Source organism: Miscanthus floridulus, chromosome 19 (assembly GCF_019320115.1).
Source record: "Miscanthus floridulus cultivar M001 chromosome 19, ASM1932011v1, whole genome shotgun sequence".
Classification (NCBI taxonomy): Eukaryota; Viridiplantae; Streptophyta; class Magnoliopsida; order Poales; family Poaceae; genus Miscanthus; species Miscanthus floridulus.
In genome coordinates, this window is record NC_089598.1 from 115,409,826 (window position 1) to 115,437,524 (window position 27,699).

The window sequence follows — 27,699 nt, forward strand, 5'->3', positions numbered from 1 at the left end:
ATCAGAGCAGCTGCAAGCAGCAGGAGGGTTGCTGCTGCCCAATATTTACCTGTCAAAGGTTTTAGCTCCATTGAGCTAAGATGATCAAGAGGTGAACTATGTGAGTAGTATGTATGTGTAATGCATTGCACCTCGAGTCTCAACTAAACCTAGGCCATCTGTCCTAAATACTTTTGTTCGGAATGCAGACTGCTAGTATGGTTGAAGTCATGTGAGGGGGACAGGACTGGCTGCCGCGTACGCCACGGTCCACTGATAGTCTACCCGGCCTGTTAGAAGCTTCGTACGTGTGAGGGGGACAGGACTGGCTGCCGCATGATTTGAGCCTCACTGGGTGACTTAACTGGCACGGCACACGGCACTGGGGAAAGAAAATTGGACACCTTTTCAGTGCTTAGCGTCAAACAAGTCGGGACGGACTGCTTGGCTGATAAGGCTGAAAGGGTTAGACTTTGCGAAAGAAAAATACTGTTTGTTGGCTGAAAAAATATGACTTATAAGCTAAGTGAACATGACGTAGAATAATTCATTTGTTCCTTCTCTCCCCAATCGAGATGCATTTCCTAACTTTCTTCTAGATCATTTGTTTTTCAAGCAACTTATTTAGTTTGAAAGGCTTTGGGACTGCTGTTCTTTTCTTCTAAATATATGACATCGACTCTTTCATTTGGTGGTTCTTGTCGACAGAATCATCTGTTATTTGTTTAACGTTTGATTTTGTTTTACTAGTTATATAACATGGGTCAATATATAGTTTGTTCTCTTGTGTGATACTCTTTGATGCACACAGGAGTGTTCACGCCAATTTCCACCAAAGAGTGCTACGTGTGTTAATTAATACTTATTAGTACTAGTGTTAATTAAGACTTATTAGTACTAGTGTTAATTACACCAGTTTCCCCCGAAGAGTGCTACGTGTCTTAGCTAAGACTCATTAGTACCACTAAACATGTTCGTCTATTGCAGCGAACCTATATATAATTTATTACCACTTAACCACAGGCCCATTCGCTACAACATGCGTTCTTTGCCTGAGCTCTCATCATCCATGGACAGTGCATGGAAATGCATAACGATGCTTATCCTACGCCAGTTTTTGCTTGGCCAAGCAACATAATAGCCAATGAAAGATCTGTTAACGCTGAAAATCAATACACGAGTCATAACTTGTAAGTGCCAAAAATGTGTTATGTTTACCCCCTTCGTTTCACATTGTAAGTTGCTTCAGCTTTTCTATCTAGATACTTTTATTATACAACTAGATAAATATGTATCTAAATACAGTACATAGTAAAAACAGTGCATCTAAAAAAGTCAAAACAACTTACAATTCGGAAGGTATAGTACAATACATAGCAGAAACCAAGGATCAAGTTATCGACAACTGGGGAAACCAAGAGTTTGTTTAGACCAAAAATACAACTTTCACATGCTATGCAAGGCGCAGCCCATGTGTCGGCGAACAAATTCCAACCTTAAAGAATGTTAGTATCTTATCATGTGGTAAACATACAAGGGTAGACAATCTATAACAAACCACAAATCTACAATGCCCACCCAAAAAGAATCAAATTGCAAAATTTGTTATCTAGACCAAATGCTAATTACCATCCAGAATTGTTTCTGTAACCTCAATGCTAGACCACTTACAACGCCTTGTAGAAATGGAGAGGAACTTCTTTTACATGACTATCGAGTCTCAACATGTGGCGACCTACAATTGTGAGAAGAAAGTTTAAACCCACAAATTATACTAGGGAAAATGATGGTCTACCCTGGGACGTGGACAGATATTTTGTTTAACATGCCAAACATGAACAATATTACATACTACTTAGGCCTAGAAAACATTACATACAACATAGATTTATTCAAGGATATGGGAGCACAGTATTCTTTGACCATTTAATTTTTCTCTGACTTGTGCATATACATAATGGTACTTACCTTCTTTACACAAAAACAACTGATCTGCTGGTGCAGAATGTTGTCGTAATATCTCTACTATTGGTCAGAAGTCAGCACTGAAAAGGAAAATCAAAGAGCAAACAGTAAGAAAGACCGTAATTGGGTTATCCATCCATGTCAGACGTTAATTATTGGGTGTCAAAACAGCTTGAGATGATCCACACAAGTTAGATCGACAATTCAAATTGCTGAGTCCAACATAAAAGCATCAAAACAATGACATGATTCGTTGTGTAAATATTAAGCTTCCTAATGGGGTAATTTTTTGTGCATACAGTCTATGAACAGTTCCCTTCTACCAGAAAGTTATACTAAGATTTCAATTACGATAACGGTACAGCCTTTTCCTAAGATCCACTAGATATCTAATATTTGATAGTGAGCCCTGCAGATAAATTAAGCTACGGTCGTAGCCAGTTCTTAACGATGATGTTTATGAATGTTCACATCATGTACTATATCACGTTCCTCTTGTTCCAAAGGATTTCTAACACATACATGCTGGCATTCTAGTGATAACAGGTGAGGGCAAGGGATACAGGATACTACTGTGTGTATAATAGAGACACTAGCACCCACTCACTGGATAGTTAACCTACATATATTTTTTGTTGAGCTTGGGATCAAAAGAGATGACTAAAGATTATTGGACTGTACAGTGTACACTTCCACTACTACTGCTTTATGCTAATGAAAAGTTCCTTCATTGTTCATACCCCAGTGTTCGTCACCATCATTCCCATTCACAAGGACACCGCCATCTGTTGAATCATCGGTTCAACTTCAACAGCATCCTCCTGACTTTCCTCGAGTCCGTCATCCTCAATGACCTGTAGAAATTCATTTGGTGTCAGCATCATGCAGTAACTTAAGAAAGTAGAAAAGCAATAGAAGCAACTGTGGTAAAAATAATATTAAGGCACCAGCAAATATATGCACACGTTTCTGAGCTGATCCCAGCTGTTCCTATGAGTTCAAAAGGGATGATCAAAAGACAGAAACCAATCCAACACATAAATTGTGCTAGTAACCAACCAAAATGTAATACCTCATGAGCAGCATCTCCATTCTCACTTGGTACTCCTTCCACATTCATACTTTTGAAAACTTCCACAAGGCTCTCATTGGACCTCTCCGCATAAGTCATGTACTCCTCAGCAGGTGGGTAGACACCCCTTTTCAGAAGTCAAAAGAAGGTCTTGTCAGGATACAATTTAAAATGAAAGGTATGTTTTTAAGACTACATGTCCCACAACGCGTTTATCCAAATGGTCCCATAATCTTTGTTATATCAGAGAAAATTGCAGCACAGGTAAATTTGCTAGGTGGGTGCATGCATATCATAAAATATATGCATTCCTTAAATGAATAACAGAACTAGTTTAAGGGGTAAGGTCACTCAAGACCTCACACCGTGGCTGATGTTGGCCCTAACTGAGATGCTACATGGATGCGCTCAGTGTCTCAGTTTATCACTCAGAAAAATATTCTCTCATTGCTCCTCCTACCATCTATCTCTCCAGACTCCAGCACTCCAGCAGTAGCCATAGCTTGGTTCACTGCCGCTGCTGTTGGTGCATCACCTTTGTGGACCCTCCCTAGGTAAGTGGCTAAGATGACGTGACCACACTGAAAGCCACCAGGTACAAGGGGACCATGGAGGAAGATGGGGGAGAGGTCACAAGTCAGGTGGGAGTATCCCTCCCCATCTAGTTTCTAGTGACATGGTGATGCAATGTGTGCGTCATTTTGTAGGAGTGAAAAGGACAAACCTAAATCTGTCTTCAATGCACTCTTACAACCAAAGAAGCTTTCACATTGAATTTAATTCTTCAATACAACATCTTTTGCACACACAAAAAAAAAAGATAGCAGCCTACAAAAGATTGGGGGGGGGTACTCCCTCTATCTCAAAAAGATGCAATTTAGAACAGGTGCTATGTTAAAGTATGTCAAGCTTGACCAATGTTATATAAAAAATTACACATTATCGAGCTAAATAGATACCAATTGGATTCATCATGAAAATATATTTCATAATATACTTATTTGGCATAATTAACATCAATATTTTTATCTATATATTTAGTCAAACTTTAGGCACATTTAACCGAGAATGCACCTAGAATTGCATTCTTTTTGGGACGGAGGAAGTATGCTACAGTGTCTGCCATTATTTCAAATACTGCAGTTCAGCGTTAGAATAATCCAGCTAGATGATTTTGTGCCAATGTGTTACCTAACAGCAAAGAAGGCACAAATGCATATGAAATCAAATATCAGAAAAATACAGGGCATGGTAAAATATTTGGTGCAATCGTGAAAACCCTCTTGAAGTACATACCTAGAAGTTTTCAAAATTTTTGAAATGATGCACACATGTAGTGCATCTATAAATGTTCACTGTCACAAAATTTGAGATGCAAAATCGTTTTCTAAAAGTTCACATGAAAATGACCAATTTCAGGTGCATATGTTCTAGAAGACAATCACAGCAATTTTGTCTTCTAGTGCACATACACATGAATTTTGTTATTTTCATATGAATTTTTCTAGATTGAATTTGAATCTCAACTTTTGCAACAATGTACATATATAGATGCACTATGGATATGCATCATTTCAAAAAAAATGAAACCTCAAGGTACGTGTTTCAAGGGGGGTTTTACGATCACACTGAAGGAGTGGTTTGCGCTGAATATTTTCCCAGACAACATTGCTCAAAGATTGCTAGAATACTCTTAAGTTTCTATTGAAACTGCACAATATTGAAGGATTGCCTGTTTAAATCATAGAACGAATGAAGGATACTAAAAGCTTGATAAATTTATTTGAGCTATATAATCCAAGGACTAAAAATACCTCTTGGGAGCAACGGTAGCTTCTACATTGAGAGCAATCTGCCAGTCCTTGAACAGGTTTGGGTACTCAGCAGGATCTGCCAGAGATTCTGCAGCTTTGGAGTTCACCTTAAAAGGCACAAAAAAGGTGATGAAACCAGCACTTCCTAATAGCTTGAATAACAGCAGCAGAGTGTACAACATCGGTACAATAAATAAGTTATGGAAAAACATCGCTGTTTTGTATGATTGAAGTTGGTAGATACAATTCATCAGCCTAAAGAATTCAGTGTTACATGATGAATCTCAACTTGGTACTGATCTATTTGAAGTAGACAAATAAGAATCCTGCATTCTAAGCATTCCAAAAACAATGCAATCCAGCTTCTCTGAAATTCTAAATTTGAACCCAAAGCTGGTTTTCCTTTGATATCTAGAATACTGGTAATCGGTGAACGGTGCTACGTACCATGACATCATGATACATAACAGTATGTAAAGTAAGACATATTGTTTTAAAACCTTAACATCATCGCTTTGTCTTAACAGCTAATCTTACATTCTCCACAACCTCAATGCAACAAGTTGAGAAAATTGGATATTTGGGACTCAACATAAATAAGGTAAACGTTAGCAAGAAATCATCCATTGACAGTTAAAATACTCCACCCATTAGCTTAATTTCCCAATACTCATATTACTGATAGTTCAACAGTGGATAGACAAAAGAAAGGAAGTGCTATAACACCAGTCAGAAGCTCGTAGAACAATACCCTAATGCATAACAATGAGTACCATGGATCTAGCACTGAACGTCTTTTTTTATAAGCCTAGGAGTGAGTGTGGTGGGTGTTGTAAGGGTTTCTCCAAGCCCCTCTTCTTCTTAACATAATGATACATAGTTCTCATGCATGTTAGAGAGAGAGAAAACAAGTACCGTGCAGAAATATGTTCTTAGAAATTGAGGTGACCATTTATGCTTAAGAGAATTAGAAACAGAGCATATTAAGTCTTCACTTTATGTTTTTCAAAAAAGAAAGTCATCACTTTTGGAAAATGTGAAGTGTGATTGGAAGGAAGATTAAGGGCAGAGAAAGAATTCATTAGGAAGATACCTTTTGAAGGTCCTTTTTCCATCTTGAAACAATATCAGAAACTTTGCTTGGAAGGTGAGATCGTGCCATCAATGCTGCTTCTGGAATACGATTACTGTACAGAGAAGGACCAATTGTCAACATATAATGTCCAAAACAAGATGTTACTTAGTAGGGCAAAATGCATTCAATTGCAGAAGCCTACCTATCAACCAACAATTGAAGACATTCTTCCAATTTGCCTAACATAAACAAGCAAAGGAAAGCAACATTGTTCTTTCCTAGTTCTTTAGCCATGGATGCCAGTTTTGTTATCCCTTCAGCATCTCCAAGTGATGAATATAGAAGCAATAACCCACTAAGGTCTGTAGCTTGAAGGAGACATTCTTCTGCCATCTCGAGCTGCGGTTATTGTATATGCAATAAAGTAGCTGTTTATCTCAAATACACAGGAGAGCTGCTTATCATATCACTAAAGTGGAAGGTAAAGTAGGTGTTCAAGTCCAAATGATTGCACTCTAGAGAACCGCAGAGCAAATATATGACAAGGAGGAAGCAGCAAGCTCAATCTGATGGAAAATTATGATAGAAGACTCAAGATTTGTAAAATTGAGAAATGTTATTAAGGCTGCAAGCTAACCATCACAATTACTAAGTACATAGTAACTTTTTTATATCTCTAAGTACATAGTAACTAGTACAACTCAAATGCCAGAGCTAGAGATACCAGTAATTCAGGGAAGGAAAAAAAAACATATCAAGTGAATTACATCTGCGCATGAATGAAATTTGACGCAAATACCTTTCCAGTGGACATAGCAAGTTCCCCCAACTGCTTCCACTTTGATTCACTCCGTGCCTCGATAGCAATTTCCTGCAGAGCAACTAGATCTCAGGGTGCGCTTAAGAAAAGGAGAATTTCTTGGACGATGTGTCCAGTTAAGAGGTAGGTGGTATAATTGCACTATGCCTTTGCAACTTCGAGGCTTCCAAGCTGCACAGCCAGGTCAAATCTGTAATTAGGGTCAGTGGCTATATCAAGGGCTTCCTCCAACATGCCACGTGATTCAAGGAAATGTGCCACACTGCAAGCCAAAAGTAAATCATATAAACACTGGGGCACATAAAGGTTTGAATTAACATCCACTACAAAATTTTCAAACAGTCGAAGAGGATGGCACCTGTTGTGTTGTTCCTTTGGTATGGATGGTAAAACAGTATTTGCACGTTCCAAATCCCCACGCATCACAAGTGTTTTGTACTCAATCAAACTGAGTAGTAAAGTATAACCCACCACACTGCAATAAACAAATTTGTTGTCATAACCCAAAAGCATATCATGAAGGAAGATTAGAAGTAGGTATGCCGCATGTTGCTTACTTAAACTCCTTGTCAATAAGATATACACGGCTTTGGTTAGCGAGATATCCTAATAAATACATAGGATGATCCAAGTGAAACATTGTAGTAACCTGTAACACATCAGATGGTAAATAGACAGCACCTAAAACCAAACACACTCAGGAATAAAACGGATATGCATACAAAATGCTACAGATTATGGTGAACTTAAGTGTTAACCTCTCCTCCAACGCAGTAATTCAGGCGCCATGAAGAATTATTGTATATAAAACAGTCTCCGACCCATAACCCAGTACGGACACGTTCATTTATCTCATGAAGCAATTCAAAGGCATCTTCAACACCTTCCTCACCAACTGATGCCCCTCCATCTAGATGAGAAGAAACTAGATCCCTCTAGATGTTATCAAGTTACAGTTGCGTTAGTAAATAATAAACAGGGCATATCATTGTCAGTTGCAGAATACAAGATGTGCTTAACCAACACAACAAAAAACTGTGATCTATAGTATCTACAATTTGTGATGAAATTAACTCACATTGTACTTCAAAATGTAGAATGACGAATCGCTTGCTATTGTTACCAAATCACCACTGTCAGCCCAATATACATTCTGCAGCAGGCACAAGTAATCAATTCCAGTGGCGTTAAGGCAAAAAAAGACTAAAAACACATGATGGATATCCATTCCTGAAGCAAAAGTAACAACTCACTTTTACGTTCACGTCAATTCGATGTATCAACCTGCACTCTGCCCAGTCATAGAAACAAATGAAATCATTTGTACACATAGCAAGCGATACTCCCCCATATATACGTTCTGCAGAGAATGCTGGTCTTATACTTTTCCTCTCCTGAAATTACAGCTGCTGTTATCGGGAATGCAAATAATAATAAAGTATGTTTATGTATATATGACATTAATAAGCAATATAAGATGTTCCAAACTTACAATCAACTTTTGCTACAGCCGATAAAAATGGATGTAGCTGCTCCTTAAGCGCATAGTTTTCATAAAATAAAACAAGCCACAAACTTTGCTAATTTGAACCTTGGATATATCACTATAAAAAACAACAGCATCTAAATTGTTTCTCTTCAAACATGTAACACATGGCGTTGCAGTCTATGGTATTACTCCCTTGAGGTATAATAAAAATGGAAGCATATAAGGTTCAATAGTTCCAAGACACAATGCCAAGAACATTGGGACACTATTGCTGTATATGAAGCAATATTTAAGTGTTCTAAATTTCAAATAGGGATGAAACTTGACTAATAAAGAATGAAAATAACAACTCAAAAATCATGTCACATAAAGAGCAAACCTGAAAGTTTTTACTGTAGATCTTTATTTTTGATGTGCTTTCCCTTACAGCATACTCTCCTTCAGTTGACCAGACAATTTCAAGAGCAGACCCAAAGGATCTATTTCTCCATGCTAGTGCTGTGTAGATAATGTACTCTCCATCTCCACATACAACAACAAACCTCCCATTTGGATTGTGCCGTAAACTCTGAAAGAACATAAAGGATTAGTTAAAAAAACTATCCTAGCGTAAGTTAGAGCTAAGTTGTCAAAAACCGGTGCTTTCTTCCTTCCATAAAAAGAAAAAAAAAGTTTACACATACAAAGAAAAAATCCAATATTTGTTAGAAGCATAATATAAACAACTCTTAGCCCCGTCAAGCAAAATTTAAAAATTAGCCAATTAACTCTGATTTCCATCATTAATTAATTGAGATAGTTCAGGAAACCAGCAGATACATATACCTTGCTAATGAGAAATGTGTAAGCAACATCCAGCAAAAAGAGAAAAGAAGAGCCTAAACTCAAAAAGAGAAAAGAAGAGCCTAAACACAAAAGATAGAAAGATACTGAAAACGTTCAATGTCACCAAGGCAGTGACACACTTTATTGTGTTATTAGTAGCTTAGCATGCATAGTCCAAGGCAAAACCATGCAGAACTATAGGAAGTGCCTTTATTTGTCTATATATACTGTAACATGAAGCAAAAGAGTGCTATTTAAACAAAGCATCCACTTAATATCAAACATAAACATACTTGTGGGTAAAGGTCGCAACTTCCTAGCTCCTTCACAGCCAATGGCAGACGTTCTCCATCTGCAATCTGACATATGAAGAAAATTAAGAGTATTATAAATCATAATATGGAATAAACCATTATCAACAGGATGGCACGGTTTACAAAAATAACCTCAGCATCCGCACCAACTGCCTTGATATTGACAGTTTGAATTTCGTTATGTTTGGCCCATATGATTTTACCACTGCTATCCATACTAGCAACAGGTTTTTTACGGCCAATCTTAATCATTATTGTTCCTTCATCATATCCAATCACAACTCTGCATGAATTGATACATTCAAGAAAACACTTTGAAATTTGGAGAAATCAAGAAACTAAGTTTTTTTTTAATACCTTCGTGAGCCCTTCATGTAACCTAATGCCCAAACTCGTTCAAGGCCATAGTTAAGTGTATTCTCAAGCCTGCAAGAGAAGAGAACCAACCACAATGTTACTACCAAGTTTCCATGAAAAGAAAAGGTTAAACTCGAAGCCTAAAAAGAGTAAAAGGTTCAAGGTCTGTCCCAAACAGAAGGTTATGCTATTAATGAGTAACTTTGTTATCGAATCACAAGCAACAAGCAACAGCTAATAATTTTGCTAGTATTATGCCTTATGTCAAATAGCATGGAAAATCACAACAGGAGGTCGAAGATCACATAGCGTCACCACGAGACCAGACTATTCATTCCCCAACAAAAATCCTTAAAATACATAGCAAAACCCAAACCCCTCCCTCCCTCCCACATCAACCAAAAAAAAAAGTATGAGCTGGGATGTACTCAGCAAGGTAAGTTGCTTGAGGTACGATTTAGAGGGGAAAAACACATGATCAGGGAAATCTAGAAATCAAAGAAAATCGAACAGTTATATGGGCAGTCATCAGCAGATTGATTACTGTCACCTGTGAATATCTGGGAATTTTGCAAACCGAAAACTTGAAGCCATGTTTGTAACTATAGATCAACTGTTTTCATTTTAAAATACTAAAGTCCACTTCATTTTTTAAATAATCAGTTACAGCTTTCAATTCAGCTGAGAAATTATAATTGCAACCCATGGTCATTACAGGACAGTTTTTTCCCCCTCAGATCACATGCAGTATCGCGCTGGCTTGTTTTTAATGATAGCACTACCATGGGTCTGATCATGAGAGATTTTGGTTGGTGTAATCACTTAATCAGTTTAGCAGAACTTCTGCATAGAAATACATATACAAGAGCACCACATACATCAAGATGTAAACACGAAGACAGAGTGTCATAAAGCCACAAACTAGAACAGAAATAGCATAAGAACCTGTAGGTAGTGGAGTGCCATAGGCGAACAGTTCCATCCTCTGAACCTGTCATTATTATTGGGAGCTCAGGATGGAAGCATACAGCAGAGACATTATGTGCATGTCCTTCAAGTGTTTGAACACAGCTCTTTGTTTGATAATCCCAAACCTAATTCAAGTTAACTGATCAGCAACAATGTCCCAACTGCTCATATGTGCAAATGAACATGTCATACCTTTGCAGTTTGATCATCAGAACCTGTAATTAGATATGGCCGGTCACCGCCAGTGAAGTAATCAACACAATTGACACCTTTTGAATGGCCATCCAATGTGAAGTTAGGATCAGGAGAACCAAGACTCCAAATCTAGAAATTTCAAGTGCAAAAAATTGCTCGTTAAGGCTACGAAAGAGGAAAGTGAGAAATGAGTACATTATCATTTAAACAAAATAAAACATAAATGGGTATACCTTTACAGTACGATCAAGAGAAGCACTAGCAAAAGTATTTGTGTCCTTGGGGTTAAATGTGACTTGCATGACATAGTGAGAGTGGCCCTCAAAAATTTGAGTACACATCCAACCCTTATCCCAGTCCCAAAGCTTTATAAGCATGTCATCTGATGATGACAACACATACGGCAGGGTTGGATGAACAGCCACACACCTGATGTAATCAGTATGAGCTTCGAACAACTTGACCTTATCCATGGTATTATAGTTATACACACGGATGAACATGTCATCGGCACCAGCCACAACCCATTGCTTCCGTGCAATAAATTTAGCCGAACGAACTGCAATTAACATGGTTACATGAGCATAATGGCACAACCACACAAACGCATGCAGAAAAGTGTAAACAGTAATGGTCTTGTTTGAGTCTTCTTAGACTCCTTTTCTTCTCTTAATATAATGATACACACTCTACTGCCTGATTAAGGAAAAAAAAACATGTAAACAGTAGAGTGAGAAAGCAACCTGGTAACTCACTGACTTCAAAAGATTTCACCATTGTCTGGTAACAAAATAACACAGAATTAATCAGATCAAATTTTACATTGGCTGTACAAAACCATATAAATCTTTCAGATTGCCAGCTGTAAGAAAAGACTGGAAATAGACAGTGCCAGTGGGTAACGGAACCCCATTTCCAGTGGACAATGTAACCACAGAAAAAACTATGTACAATGTGGCCTGTTTTCCTTGACAAACCCACCTCTGCTTGGTGGATGGCCTCACCATCACATGTAATCACATAGTATTCTACTTCACAATCCTTTCCACTCTAATTCATCACATCCCTGTCACTCATCAGTAGAGATAGTATGATCACCGCAAAAGGTCAGTGGACATGGCCCAGTCTCTACTGAACTCACAGATGAACCACCTAAGAATTCCCTCAATAGCCATTAGTTGTGGCGAGTTGTACCCTATGTTAACACTAGATTAACAAATTGGCCCATTCGGCATTCATTAAAGCACTAAAACGCTCAAACCAAACATCTCAACTTGATCCTCCTATTCCAGCTGAGTTGGTTTTGTGCACATTTTTCCATCCATGATAACTGATAAGTTGCTACAGAATCGAATATATAACAGATTTTATGTCTCTGTTTCTCTCCTTGATTATTAGTCTTTACCTACTCTTCAGAACTTCCTCACAATCCCCGTGCATGAAATTGGTTATCATCTTAAGGTGAACAATTACTACAGTCATTATACCCACAGATACAGGTGCATTCTTATTAATTAGGCAGTGTACAACATGTAAAATAATTAAAAACTCTGATATGCTTGTATTCAGAATTCCCAACCACAACATGACAATTCATTATTATTGACACATCACAACAAAACTATTCACTTTCATAATATACGTACTCTGCACATATGAAGGGGAAGGGCTGACAATACATTGATCTTAGGTTGTAGCCTAGCATTTACAAGTCATATATCGTATTTTCCATAAACAGGATGTAAATAACAAATATGCACTCATGGAAACTAACAAAAAAATGTCATATTAACTAGTTGGTGAAGAGTTTAGAGTGTTATCTAACTACTCCCTCCATTCCAAATTATAAGTCGTTTTGACTTTTTTGGTGCATCCATTTTGCTATGCATCTAGATATAATAATATGTCCAGATATATAGCAAAATGGATGAACCAAAAAGTCAAAACAACTTATAATTTGGAACGGAGGGAGTAACTCACAAAAGACACTGGCTTCCTACCTGTGTCTGGTAGTTCCAGATGCAAACGCTGCCAGAATAAAGACTTGACATGATCCTGCACCGAACAAAAGCCCATTATTCTGGAAATCCAACACTCGGAACGCTCAAATGCACAGTAAATTTAAATTTGCAGCGATTAGCCAAGACAAAAGGCACCAGCAAATTTACCATGGTTCCGTGGGATGCAGGTCCACAGACTTGACCCTCTCCGACCTCTGCGCGAGCTTCCTCTGATGAAGCAAAATACAAATCACCATTAGAGAAACGACCTCAACATTGACAACAAAAGGCACTGCCAAATTGACCGGATTCAGCCGGGTATTCTCGAAATTACCTTGATCTCTAACCGGAGCGGCTGCATCATCATTCATCCGCGCCAACAACGACCAATAAAAACAAACACACAAAAAAAAAAACAACACAAGTCAGCACACGCGTAGCACGTAACACGTCCGAGCCCCAGATCCACGCACCAACCCATAGGTTCGGCCGCGGATCTCGGCTCGGGTGCCAAGGTCGCATCGGGATCTAGCGTTTTTCGCGAAGCGCACTGCAGGCCGGACCAGACCCCGACCAGCAGGCGCGCGGGTAGCTGGTGGCGAGAGGAAGTTACCATTGCGACGTCGTAGGTTCCAGCGCCGGTGGGGCGTAGTTGGGGGGCAGTGAGCGTGAGTGGCCGCTCGCCTGTCCGAGAGGCGGAAGGAGCGGAGTTGAGGGAAGGAGGGCGCGAGATCGCGAGTGGAGGGAAGAAGACAGTACCAGTGCGGAAGGTAGCGAACGAACCTGCGGGTAAACGGGTCTGTGTGTTTTTGTTTAAGAGCGAAGTAAGCGGGACTTCGCAGTTGATCGGTGGGTCTGCGTTTGACTTTGGGCCACGTTTAGTTCCTTGCAAAGTTGGCGCCGACTGAATTCTGGATCCACTGTAGCGCACTGTAACGTTTTATTTTTATTTAGTAATAATTATCCAATCGTTAACTAATTAGGCTCAAAACGTTCGTCTCGTAAAGTACAACCAAACTGTGCAATTAGTTTTTTATTTCGTCAATATTTAGTACTCCATACATGTACCACAAGTTTGATGTGACGGGGAATCTTCTTTTTGCATAGTGCCAAAGTTTGAAATTGGGGGTAACTAAACACAACCTGGTTGCTAAGCTACGGAAATTACATTTTTATTTAGACCCTAAAAACTGAAATAATAAGTAGAAATAAATAAATTTACTGAACCAACGTGTATATGGGAAGCTCTCAAATTTGTGGACAGAAACAGTTTAAGTCTGGACAATATGACAACAAATATCAGTAAGCAGTAAGGAATACTCCCCTTCTCAAATCTGGGAGTAGAAGTTACTCGGCATTGCCAAGCTCTACTAGTCAATCATTTTAAAATTTTATATCAACATAAATATTTATGTAGTTAAATAAGGTGAGACAAAATTCACTAGATTTATCATGAAAAGTATTTGGAAAATTGTAGTGTTTTTATCTGAGGCCGATGAACGACCGCATTTCTTTAGTGTCTTGTACAAATTTGACAAAAGTTATATAAAAAACATTTATAGTAGAGAATAAGTGCATTAAATTAATTATAAAATATATTTTCGTAATGAATCTGGTTAAAGACATAAATATTATTACTATTCACTATAAAATTGATTAAAGGTAAACTAGATTGACTGATACAAAAATTTCACAGTTACATCATTTTTATACACTGAAGGAGTGTCATCATTATGTTTAGTGCTACAGAAGCATGGACGAAATGTCAACTATTCAAATAAATGTTCGGTAGACCGTTGGTAATAACGCAGGACCAGGTTTGGATTGCCTTCCCACTATCATAAACTTTACATTAGTTTAATAGTTCACAGTTTTCAAACTTATTGTATTTAGAATTTACTCCATCGTTCATATAACGAGAATATGTCTCATTTTTCAAGGAACCCATCAATCTCGTGTTTAATTAAATATGTAAAAATTGATAAAATTTTAATGCGTAAGATATATATAAATATTAATGCTATTTTCTATAAACCTAATCAGTGGAGGCACTGGTCCATCCGATGTACCAACAAAAAGATGGACGATTTTACCCCTATATGGTATTTGAGTTGTGTGCTTTATATACGGACGTTTTTTTTTCTTTTGACAAGTGCCTATATATGGACCCGTCCGGCTCGAACCAAAACAGCTTTAGTTGTGGCTTCATGTATGGAGTAGATTCACTCGGGGAGTTCATGTAGTTTTTTAGACCGTTTAGCGAAACCGATTCACCTTGTAGTCAAATAGATGAAATATACATTGTACCCTTGTTTTTTTTTTCTTTTTTTGTTTTCTTTTCTTTCTAAGGCCCCGTTTAGTTGAAGCCAAAAACCAAAATTTTTTTACATAGTATCCGTCACATCAAATCTTGCGGCACATTTATGGAGTACTAAATGTAGACGAAAAAAAAACTAATTATACAGTTAGCCGAGAAATCGTGAGACGAATCTTTTAAGCCTAATTAGTCCATAATTGAACATTTTTTGTCAAATAAAAACGAAAGTGCTACAGTAGCCAAAAGCCAAAAAAAAAAAAAATTGGAACTAAACGGGCCTAAATCTCAAGGCAACGAGACAGCAACCAGCGGCCACTCTTGCCTTGTGCGGTTGAGCCTTATCTCTATTTCTCTCTCCTCCTTGCTCTATACCTTGTGGTGGCCGCCTGGCTGTTTGAGTTGCGGTGGCCGCCTGGCCGGTGGAATCCGAGCAGCAAGGAAGGCGAGGAGCTGAGCCAGGGTGGCGTCGCGCGTGCCCGCAGCCACGAGGGCCAGCGGCTCGGTGCCGGTCTCCGCTCCACCCCGCGCCGGCCTCTTCGCCTTCGTCCCTTCCCGCGCCGGCGTTGCCTGCGCCGGCTCGGAGGTCCTTCTCCGCGCGACTGCGCGCCCCGGGGCAAACTGGACCATGGATGCATACCGGGTCCACACAAGGTTGAGGAAGACGGGCGAAGCTACAATTTTTCTTTTTTTTTGCTTTTCCCCGTACGTCATTACGAAAGATGCTTTATTCTTCACTAAAAAGCGCATAAACGGTTGTTTAGTCTGTTTAAACACCGTGTAAACGCTATACGGTGGTGCACTGTTTTCGTTTAATCACTCGTTTACCCCGTTTAATTGGCCGTTTAGTCCGTTTAATATGACGTTTTGTTCGAATATTGGCTAAACGGTAGGTGACCGACTGTTTACCGTTTAGCGTTTAGGAAAACACTGCTAAAAAGTTCACACGGACCCCGGTGTCATGACGCTAAACTTTCTTCCTCCACGCCATTCCATTCGTCTTCTGTAGATTTCCACCATTTTGCAGCCCTGACATACGGGCCCGACCAGTGATAATGTTCAGAATACCCTTCTCTCATAACCCTGTCCAGAATACCCTTCTCTCGTACGCGGAGGTGAGCTCCACGGCGGAGGAGCAGAACCCGCAGCCAGCCGTAGAGCAGTTCCTCACCCTCCACGTCGCGCTTTTCGCACGCCACGGTGATCACCGACACCCTCACCAAGTCTGCCATATCTGCAGCCTCGCCAGATTGCTCGACAGCCAGCGACGATGGAACGGTGGGATCCGCTACCTCCTTCTCCATTTCTCTCTTTGGCCCTATCGCTGCTCTCTGTGGCCCTATCGCTGCTCTCTCCCTCTGTCCTGTTTCCTCCTTCTCCATTTCTCTCTTTCTCTCTCACTCTCCTCATTTCCTCGCTCTGTTGACCGCGCGGTGGGGAGATGCGGACGAACAGAAGTCGTGGCATCCAAAGTGAGGGTATTTGAAACTTTTTCCAACGCAGATTGACATCGTTAGATGGAAAAGTGGACGGAATGGCTTGGGAGGTAAAAAAGTAAAGTGTCATGGCATATAGGTGCGTTCGAACTTTTTAGTGACACTTAGGCCGCGATCATCTTTTATAATGGCACACAGGTAAAATGCTCACTTTTTTTTGGCTTCGGTTGTGGAATACAGCTCCTTTCCGTGACTTCTTGGACGGAGCCATTTGCTGGCGCTGCGTTTGGTTGAGCCATAAAACGGCTCTGAAGCCATCCAAGTAGCCCTAGGCAAATTTTACCGAGAACTGAACCAAAAAAACCGGGAACCAAACCGAATTTACCGAGAACTGAAGTCTCGGTTCCCTATTCGGTTCTCATTTCCGAGGAACCGAAATTTGTTCGGTAAAATCGGTTCCCCCCTCGGTTAACCGAACTAACCGAGGAACCGAAAATAGTGTAGTAATGTGCTGTCTTAGTGTCTTGCACTCTTGCTGAATGTTGGTGCCTTGCTTTAAAAGTTAGCACTCTATTTATGTATTTGTTACTCTGTTTGACTGTTATATTTGTCACTGTGGTTTGTATGCAATCCTGCTGTCAAAATTTGCTATTGAACATGCTGTTACATGAATTTTGGGTATTGTTCGGGTTTTTTGTTCTACCCGGAACCGAACCGAAAGAACCGATACCGAACTTGGTCGGTTCCATGTTTTTCGAAGAACCGATCGGTTTGATTCGGTAGAACCGAACGTCGAGGGCTACACCCAAGAATCCATACCCAACGGCCCCTATGTGTCAAGGGCTAGTTAGGCAACTATCCTGGTAAGGTGGTATTTGGTTGCTCCTCTTAAATTTTAGTCGTTATCCTATCGAATGTTTGGACACATGCATGGAGTATTAAATATAGACTAATTATGAAACTAATTGCATAGTTTACGACTAATTTGCGAGACGAATCTTTTAAGCCTAATTAGTCCATGATTTGACAATGTGGTGCTACAGCAAACATGTGCTAATGACGGATTAATTGGGCTTAAAAATTTTGTCTCGTGGAGTACTGACGGATTATGTAATTTATTTATTTTATTAATATCCGAATACCCCATGCAACATCTTCTCGACACCTCCTATATTTTAGTCACTGTATCCGAATACCACCTAAGTGTCCCGTACTCTCGGTGCTAAGAGGAGGCCTCAGTGAAAAAGAGGAGTGACTGTTGTTCTTAAACTTTTTGCTATCTTAACTTTGATTTAGTTAGAAGTGCCTTGACATCTTGATGTAATCTAAGGACCAAATTCGTGCTACACTCCTTCCCATCTCCTAATGTGAAGTTTCTCTCTTTCTGTGATTTTCGGAGCTATTTTTGAGGTTTTTTTCGTTCGTCGGATTTGACTACGTTTGGGCTGAAATTTCTTGGGGCAAATTGGTGCTAGAACTTGTGTGGACAAGGCTAGAGTGTTTCCCTAACAAATCCCTCACCTGAGTACCACGAGTTTGAAGTTCCCCAAATTTGTTCTTCACCTGAGGTTTTCCGATTTTCCAAAATTGATGGTTAAATTTTCAGCCTTGTCGAGGGCTTGCTACTGGGATGGCTTCCAGGTGATATGACGAGACTGTGGTTAAAATATCATTGCAATCCGAATTAATTTGATCTTCTTTGGGAAAATCTTTGTGGTGTTCAGTGCGCGCTGTTTCAGTTCACCAGGATGGTTTTCTCTAGGCTTATTTGGAATCATACTATTATAATTTTTAATGTTCGGAAACACGTCATTACTATTTGTCTATTTTGAAGCATGTCATTATAATTCTTCGTTTTCCACAAATATACCACGGAATACGTATGGACACGGTCTGAACCCAGCTGCAGACGTATATGGAGACGTATACTTCATCGCAGGCTCTCTCTCCCTGTCACTGGCACACGGCCCCACCTGTCATCTTCTTCTTCCTCCTCGCGCTCATCTTCGCTTGCTGAGCGCGTCGATGGCGATGGCGAGCAGCAGCACACGGCCGAGCAACAGCAGCACGCGGCCGAGCTCATCCATTCCGAGATATCCGACGACACGCGGCTACAGCTCAAGCACCAAAGTCCTGTGCGGAACCGACCTACCTTGGCTATAAAAGCCAGCCATGACCGCCGCCGCGGGACGTCCCGTCAAGCTCGGGCACGCGAAGTCGAAGGTGAGGTAGGAGCTTGCCTCTCCCCAGTTGCTCGCCTCTCCCCAGCTGCTCCCGTCAAGCTCGAGGCCGCCGCGAAGTCGAAGGTGCCCTGCCGCCGCCGGCGCACTCCCACCGGTGCTTTGCTCCTCCGCTCTCTCCCCTTGCCCTACTCCGCGTCTCTCTCGCCCTCCCCGTTGTTCTCTCTCTCTTCCTCTCTCCCTCTCTTCTTTCCTCCCCCACTCTGCTACCTCGCCCCTCTACTCCTCTCCGATGAACGCGGGTCGCAGCACCGCCGTCGCGCCAAGGCCGCCGCTGTCCGACCACCCGCCATGCTTGCTGCTCTGCTCCCTTCTCCTCTCCTTTCCTCTCTCTGCCTCCCCTTTCTCTTTCTCTTTCTGTCCGCCAGGAACGGATCGGGACGGACTGACACAGCACCGATGGCATCTCGAAATGTCAATGCGAATTCCCTGTCGGGTGTTACTGCCCCACCCCTGTCCCCGTGGGGGCAAATTTTCTCCGTCCCCGTCCCCGTAAAGGCTCACGGGGAGCACTTCTTCCCCATCCCCGTCCCCGTTCGGGGATTTAATCCCCGCGGGGATCCCCATCCCCGTCCCTAGGCCACGACCTCGTCTCCCTCTCGGAGTTGCTACACCACCCGCAAGCGTAGGACCCGCTACGCCGCCTCGGCCCGTCCCCGTTTGCGGAGCACCTCCTGGACAACTTCTTCCGCCTCGCATCGGCGGCGCGCGCGCTGCGCCGGACCGCCAAGCCCTCATCCCGCCCCGCCCGTTGACCTCCCCGCGGACGCGGCTGTCGTCGTCGTATCGGCCTCCGCGGCAGTGTTCTCCGGGGTGTCCACCCTCTCCGTCGCCGCCACCACGGCGCGCATCGAGGTCGAGGCCACCATGCCGTGCTGGATGCTCTCCCCAGCCAGGTTCAGCAGCGCGCCATCGTCCGCCACGCCGAGACACGTGGTCGTCACCACCAGGACCTCCTCGTCCTCCATGCCGCGCATTTGGTGGGTCGCCGACCTGATGCGATGGATGTCGTGCGCTAAGGTAGGGATTAGGGAGCGGCTCAACGGCAGCGGCGGCTGGGGGGGGACGGGGGAGGGGATTGGAAATTTGGGAGCGAATGGAAACCGGAAAGGATAAGGTTAGGGTTACAAATTGCCTTATATAGTACACAGGAATTGGGCCTTCTCAGATGGGCCTTAAACATTTCGGGTCCCCGCGGTGAACGGGGACGGGGGCATACATACCATCCCCGCCCCCGTCATACCCGATGGGGATGATTTTTCTCCATTTAATTCCCCATGGGGAGAAGATTTGTACCATCCCCGTCCCCTAATGGGTGAATTCCCCGCGAGGAATCGGGGAACGGGGCCCCGTTGACATCTTTAATGGCATCCAAAGCTAGGCCGGCCACGTCGCGTGAGCTAATGGGAGCGCGCCACGTCGTCACTCTGGAAGGAGATGACATGTGGAGCCCGCGCGTCAGTGACAGGAAAGGGACTGCAACGAGATACACGTATTCGTATACGTCTGCAGCTGGACCTAAATCGTCTCCATACGTATTTTGTGACATTCTCGTGAGAAACAAAGAATTATAATGACATGTTTCAAAATAAGCGAATAGTAATGGCGTTTCTCCGAACATCGAAAATTATAATGGTATGAATCTAAATAACCCTTTTCTCTATGGTCAGCAACAACTTGGATTTTCCTCTGCTCGTTCTGGTTGGGACTTCAATGTTTCAGCAGCAGTAGGCTTTTGCTAATTCCATTTTCAGTTGGCAACTTGTTGGCTTCTTTCATTTGCCGCAAGTCTGCAGCAGTGCAGCAGCTGCTCGTCATCTCCTCTGTCTCAGCAAGCAGCAGTTTCATTCAGCAGCAGCAGCATATCAGCTTGACTGCATTGCACCACTAGCTGTGCGGCTGCAATAACAAGGTTGAGCTCCTTGCTGTCCTCTCATCAACGAAGCAGCAGCAGTCCGACAATTGCAGCCAGGTAGTCTATATTCAGTACATGCAAGCTCTGTTCTTTTGCAGCTCCTTTCAGCAGCTAGGCATCGTGTTGTCTGAATTTGCAGCACCTCAGTGCATAGCCTGACTTAGATTTCAGGTGTGCTCTATGCAACTCGATCGAGAGCAGCAGCTTGGCGTGGAGTGTTTTTGTGAAGTGACTTTTTCAAGCTACAATGACGCAACAGTGATTCAGTTTTTCGTGCAATCATTAGCTAATGATTTTAAGCGCCAATTTATTTCCCTTTGCTGAATCGTGAGTGCAGCTTGTGTCCTAGTAGTCGCAAAGAAGTTGCACTTGTTGTTTTGTTTTATTAATAGGCAATAGCTCTTGGATGAAGGGCGGGCCTACCGTCTGTGACCGGAAGGTCCCGGGTTCGAGTCACGGTCTCCTCGCATTGCACAGCTGAGGGTAAGGCTTGCCACTAACACCCTTCCTCAGACCTCGCACAGAGCGAGAGCTCTCTACACTGGGTACGTCCCAATAACTCTTGCATGCTTTTATCTAATGAGCTTGATATTTATTTCACATGCTCATTAGTACTTTTGAGCTCATAATGAGTAGCAACGCATTGTCGCTTTGTTTCCGCACTGTTTTGAGAAATGCCTAATTGTTGCTAGGACCGACACATCACTAGTTGACGTGCGTGATAAGCATGTTAGGTTGTAATCGGGATATAGGCCAAGTTCTTTTCGGCAAAGAATTTTAATCGGCTCCCATTCACCCTCTCTTTGGTCGTAAAATATCTATTGAGAATTTACTGATTCACAGTGCTATTGAAGTATTACTGATTTGAGATTTTTTTTGTGTGTGTGTGGCAGTGGGAATACCCAAGAATATCCTCGCTTCACCACTGTCTTTGCGACTTTACCAGTATGTTGGGCACCAGTTTCGTTGAGTTCAAAGTCGATTACTCAGGCACCATGAACCTGCCCATCGGCGAATACATCGTCGATACCGGTAGCATATTGGCCGGAGGACGCAGCTGGACGATAAGATGCTACCCGCGTGGGTCGTTTGGGGACCTGTCCAACAATGGCGACTACCTCTCTCTCTCTCTACGCATGGACCACAAGCAAATCCAGACGCGGCGTGAAGGCAGTCTTCCAAGCCTTTCCAATGGGAAGAGACGGGGCACCATCGTTGTCCCATGCAAAATGGTCAAGCGAGATCGCTGCTGGTGGCCCCGATCATACACCGGTAATTGGGTGGCACAAGTTCGTGAAGCGCAGCAAGCTCGAGTCGAGTTGTTACCTCGTCGATGGCTGCGTGACATTTGTATGTGGAATCATAGATCTCAACGGCAACGACCGTGTGCCGGTGCCTCCCACGGACTTGGTCGACCATCTCGGACACCTGCTGGAGTGCACCGACGGCTCAGACGTCTCCTTCTCGGTCGGCGGCGAGACGTTCTGCGCACACCGGGCGATCCTCGCCGCCCGCTCTCTGGTCTTCAAGACGCAGCTCTTCGGCTCCATGGCGGACGCCCAGATGGACCGCATCACGCTGCACGACGTCCAGCCAGCAGCTTTCCGGATCCTGCTGCGGTTCCTGTACACCGACGCACTGCCCTCGGACACAGAGCTCGTCAAAGATCTTGAGAGCTCTTCGGCCACAGACTTGCTCCAGCATCTGCTTGCGGCGGCAGACATGTACCAGCTGGACAGGCTGAAGCTCATGTGTGCGCAGAAGCTATGGGACCGTGTGTCGCCGGAGACTGTGGCGGCGATGTTGTTCTGCGCTGAGATGCACAACTGCCCGGAGCTGAAGAAGAGGTGCATCGACTTCTTTGTGGAGGAGAAGAACATCAGGAGTGTGGCGCTGACGGAGGGCTACTTGCGCCTGATGCAGGGCTTCCCGTCAGTTATAGAGGAGATCAGAGCAAGGCTAGTCCAGCCATAGATGAATGATGATGATTCATGAACAAACATCTATCCCTATGTTATTGTTATATTGTTATGACGAAGAAGTGCTCGAATTTCTGTCATCGCCATTATTATGTGAAGTGTATGAAGTATATCTACTTAATTTCAGTGCTCCGTGACGCACAAAATTATAAATCATGCTATGTTATTTTGATATATCTGGAGTTGTCTCTCTTTATTCCCCAAACAGTTTAGTTTTCTATACTGTTTCTTGCATGCCCCTGAATCATAGCATGAAATTAAAAATGCATCTTATATATATTCTGTAAAGCTGTAGAATGACTACGTCAAAATGATGCAAGTTGTGGAAGATTCTTGCATGCTGCTGGAGTGCTGGCAGGCATCCGAATTCTCTACATCTACATTTTGTGAATTCCAAGCGTTTTGAGGCCTCAACATACCAAACTATACACTACAAGAAGATTGTCGCAAACGGGATCCACTTTGCATCGTGTATTAGTCTTTGGATGTGACACTTGTGCGCGTGGGCCGAGCTGGGCCGAAAATCAAACGATTTTTGTGGGCGTTGGCACACAATAGTCTTCCAATCAGAATGAATATTATTGGTGAAAAGGTGCCGGTGATTACTGGATGTAGAACAAATTCAGTTGCAACTTAATGATCTGTGAGATAGTAAAGTGGAAGCAAGACTACAAGGTTGGTCACAAAGTAAGTTCTTTAATCTCTGAATTCCATCGGCTCCAATCAGAACATTAGAAAAGGAATGTAAGTGCCCCAAAAAAAATGGCGTCCACCACCTGTTGAAGTTCTGAAAATGAAGAGGAGTTGATTTTTTTGTTACAATTCAAAAGCAAAAGAAACAGGGAGGAAGATTGGACGCTGTGCACAATGCTGTTTGTGCTGAGGCGATGCATGCAGATTGCAGGGATGGTGTTATGGCAGCATCAGAATAAGGCATCACGCGGTTTCAATCCGTATAACAGGTAAATGCACTGAAGTCTAGCACTTCTGATTACTCTGCTGAAGATATGCTCTTCAGAGTTCAGAGAGATGAAACAGTTCTTCAGAGGTATGCACTGAAAGAGTTCAGATGTAAATGCACTAAGAGGTGAATTCCAAGAGTGCTGAGTCCTCTATCTATGTGTGTGTGTGTGTGTGTGTGTGGATATACATTATAATACATGCATGAATATTTTGTTTCCCCCATCATGATATGACGTCTTTCCGTACATGATCGTGCTGTGCATGCAGCTTGTAAGCGGCTCCAGGGACGGCTCGCCACCGTCGTCGCATGCACGCGCTCCGTTCGTGCTCGTATACCCGCCCGATGACGGCGACATCGCCCTGGATCTGGACTCGGACTACGTGGCGGGCGACGGCCGCGTTAACTTCACGTGCGGCGTCATCGTCCACCTAGATCGACCTCCTACTGGACCGCGCCGCCGGTTGGGAAGTCGCGTTCCCGGTCAGCGCCGAGACGTTCCGCGCGCACCGGGCCGTGGTCACCTCGCCGGTGTTCTGAACGCAGCTCCTCGGCGGTGTTTTTCAAAAAGGGCGTCCGAGAGAGACTCCGAGTTCATCACGCACATGCAACAGGTTCCAACTCCGAAACGTTCACGGGCACTTTGATCCTCAGTAGGACTACCTAATATATACTCTCTCCGTGCAACAAACCCAATGCTGCGTACGCAAATTTTGGCAACAAGATGTTGGGCTCCGGATTTCTCGAGCTCAAGCTCGACTACTCGCAAGCCAAGAACCTCCCCATCGGCGATGTCATCTACTCCCAAAACTTCTCCGCCGGCGGCTACCTCTGGCGGATCAGGTGCTACCCGCGAGGCAATAACAAAGACGACAGGGGCGACTACCTGTCACTGTTCCTGGAGCTCGTCACCCAGTCAGCCACCAACGTGACGGCCGTCTTCGACGCCTTCCTCCTGCGCGGCGACGGCGCGGCGTCGCCGGTGCACCAGAACCGGTGCGTGCGCGCGCACCCGCCGGAGGGCTTCTGCGCGTGGGGGTGGAGCCACTTCGCGCGGTGGAGGGACCTGGAGCTCGAGTCGTCGTCGTCGGCGCCCGACGGCCGTGTGACGTTCGTGTGCGGGGTCATCGTCCTGCACGGCGCCGCGCCCACGCCGCCGCCGCCTGACGTCGCGACCAGCCTCGGCCGCCTGCTTGACTGCGGCGACGGCTCGGACGTCGCGTTCGCTGTCGGCGGCGAGACGTTCCGGGCGCACCGGGCCGTTCTCGCGGCGCGCTCGCCGGTGCTCAGGGCGGGGCTCCTCGGATCCATGGCGGAGGCCACCACGCCCGCCGTCACGATACACGACATCGAGCCGGAGACGTTCGGGGCCATGCTGCGGTTCATGTACACCGACACGCTGCCCGCGGAGCTCGACGGCGAGGGCTCGTCGTCGGAGAACTTTTTCCTGGCGCTGCTCGCGGCGGCGGACCGCTACGCGGTGGACATGCTCAAGGTCGTGTGTGCGCAGAGGCTGCGTGACATGCTGTCGGTGGACAACGTGGGTGCGATCCTGATCTGCGCCGAGGTGCACGGCTGCCCGGAGCTGAAGAACAAGTGCCTCGAGTTCTTCGTCGAGGACAAGAACTTCAAGAAGGTGGTCTTGACGGAAGGGTACGTTCAGCTGATTCAGAGCTTCCCTTCACTTTTTGATGAGATCAAAGCGCGCATCGAGGCGAAGGACGAGCGCGTTTTGCAGGAGAAGGGATCGATGTATTTTGACTTTAGCGTGGTTAAATCCCGCTATTTGGATCCGTTGACAAAACTGTTCGGAGTGTTCGGCTGCACTTAAAAGCTAGTTTATAAGTCGGCTTATAAATCATGGTATAATATTTTTCTCTCTAAAAAAATCAGTCATACAAATCAGCACAAGCGGTTTTACGACTTGCTGCTCTGAAAGAGCAATTGTAATTTGTAACGCAGTGGTCTACTTCTTGAATACACTGTAGAAGGAACTAGATATGCGCCTATATATATATGCATTATTGGTCGATACGTTACATCAAAAGAGAGAACTTTATTTCGTTATCTAAGAATCTCCTGTGTGTTAGTCACTTGGTCGTGTTGGATGAACGATACATCCATTGGGTTGCACAGTAATGTCAGTTTCACAAATCATAAAAGAAAAGAAGAGTTGTTTGGTTGTAGTAGTTGCACTGGTGTTGCCAACGCTGCTGACGACGTGACTCCGTTGTGACGGCATTGTCACGTACGGTTGGTGTGAGTGCCAGATGAAACATGTTCCTGTCGCTACCGATGAAGATCCTTTACAACTTTTACTGTCTTACTTATCGAGCCTGAATTTTATGACTCTTGAGTTGAACTATCTTAGAGTGCGTGTCGGTGAGTTTTATAGAGCTTTATAAACATTAAATATGCAGACATGACGATATATTTATGAAGAGAGAAATGATAAAAGTTTTACGGGACGAAACTCTTGTTAAAGCCCAAGTTCCTGTTGGCTTGAAAGAAAGAGCTCCTGCGGGCGACCCAGCTCCCCGCCGCCGAAACCCACCACGGCAACTGCTCCCCGGCTGTCGCCATCGCTCTTTGGTTAGCGGCGGCGGCGGCCCGCTGCGGCGGCCAACAAGGCTCCCCCCGCAGCAGCTTCCACCCCCCTCCGTCTTCTCCTCCTCTAGCTCCCCCGCATGTCGAGCTCTGGCTTCTAGGCGAGAAGGATGGCCGGCAGTGAGCAAGATGACCGGGGAATAGCGGGATCCGTGTCCTCTAGGTACAGATAAAGCTATCCTCGCCCTGGATTTGACGGGGCGCGCGGCGTCAGTCAGTCTGTGTCCAGCTGCGCGAGCTGCGGGCCTATGCGTCGGAGAAGGAAGTCAAGCTGTGGATCTACGTGGGCGGGGCGCCCGGGTGGTGGCTCTCCTTCTCTAGCTCCACGGGCGTCCGGCTCGGCTAGGCGGTGGTGCCCGACGAGCTACTGCCTTGCACGGAGCGGCACACGTTGGCCTCGACGGAGGCCATCCCGCGCCTGTAGCCCAGCACAGCGCCACCACCCGTGATGGGAACGGTGTGCGCGCGCGGGCCCGTACAGGCTGCGGACACCGACGAGGGCCCATCCGACGGTCCCAGCCCCGTCAGGGCCCGGCGTGCGGCAGGTGGCGGACGCGGTGGTAGGTAGCCGCGCCCTAGTGCGCCCGGTCGTCATGGCCAGGCAGGCTTGGCCCCAGTGTTGGCCTGCAGCGGCAGCGCCCGGCCCGAGTGGGGGTCGAGCAGATCTGGCCCCTAGGAGACGGATCCAATGGCTGCGCTCCGCGGGCTCCTCGACAGCGGCCAGCTTGGGTCTGGGCTGGCCGTGGCTCACGCTGGCCCGCTGGGGCTGGGCAGGGCTCGTGCTAGAATTGCTAGGGGCTCTGCACTTTGTGTCCATTCGCCGCAAAAAAAATCTGGTGCATACCGCATCCATTGAGAGTCCGTGCATACTGAGTCTCAATCGGCGTGTTCGCTGGTTGGTTTCTGGGTTGGTTTGGTCTGACCAATTCTGGTTTATTGTGAGAGAAAAATACTATTGGCTGGTTAAATAAGCCTGGCGAACAGGGTGAATAAGTGACACGTGTACGTGTGTAGCGTTTCAGGAACTCCCCCGCTCGGCTTGCGCTATGACGTCAGCCGATGTACGAGCGCACGACGGCACAACGTGGAGAGACGCTTGGCAACGAACGTAGGATCTGCAGGGTCTCCACGTGTCCACCATTGGAAAGGAGTATGCACTGAGTTTTGGTGGATCCGGTATCCACAGAATAGCACGCGGCGTGGCCAAGTGGTTGTCTTTCTGCGTCGGAAGTGGCGGTCTTTCTTTCAACTACCCTGGGCTGCGGCCCAAAAAGATATATGGGCTCGTCCATTCCGTGGGCGCCAATTCTTTTACCAGAAAAAGACTTCCCATTTTCCGTGGCGGCCAAGTTTTTGAAGCAACCGGCAGCCGC

The 27,699-nt window shown here is 44.5% G+C and overlaps 2 protein-coding genes and 1 pseudogene across 2 annotated transcripts; 2 read left to right on the forward strand and 1 right to left on the reverse strand.

Annotated features, from left to right (window-relative positions):
• Positions 1-1,374: 1,374 nt before the first annotated feature.
• Positions 1,375-13,645, reverse strand: LOC136527588 (coatomer subunit beta'-2-like; annotated as a pseudogene).
• Positions 13,646-21,970: 8,325 nt separating this feature from the next.
• LOC136526662 (BTB/POZ and MATH domain-containing protein 3-like) lies at positions 21,971-24,259 on the forward strand. Its single transcript, XM_066519257.1, has 4 exons — positions 21,971-22,741; positions 23,721-23,829; positions 23,989-24,041; positions 24,155-24,259. Exons 1-4 carry the CDS (start codon positions 21,971-21,973, stop codon positions 24,257-24,259), a joined length of 1,038 nt encoding a protein of 345 aa, XP_066375354.1.
• A 184-nt stretch (positions 24,260-24,443) lies between these two features.
• LOC136526663 (BTB/POZ and MATH domain-containing protein 1-like) lies at positions 24,444-25,550 on the forward strand. The gene has a single exon (XM_066519258.1). The coding sequence runs from the start codon at positions 24,444-24,446 to the stop codon at positions 25,548-25,550; it is 1,107 nt and encodes a 368-aa protein (XP_066375355.1).
• Positions 25,551-27,699: the final 2,149 nt, after the last annotated feature.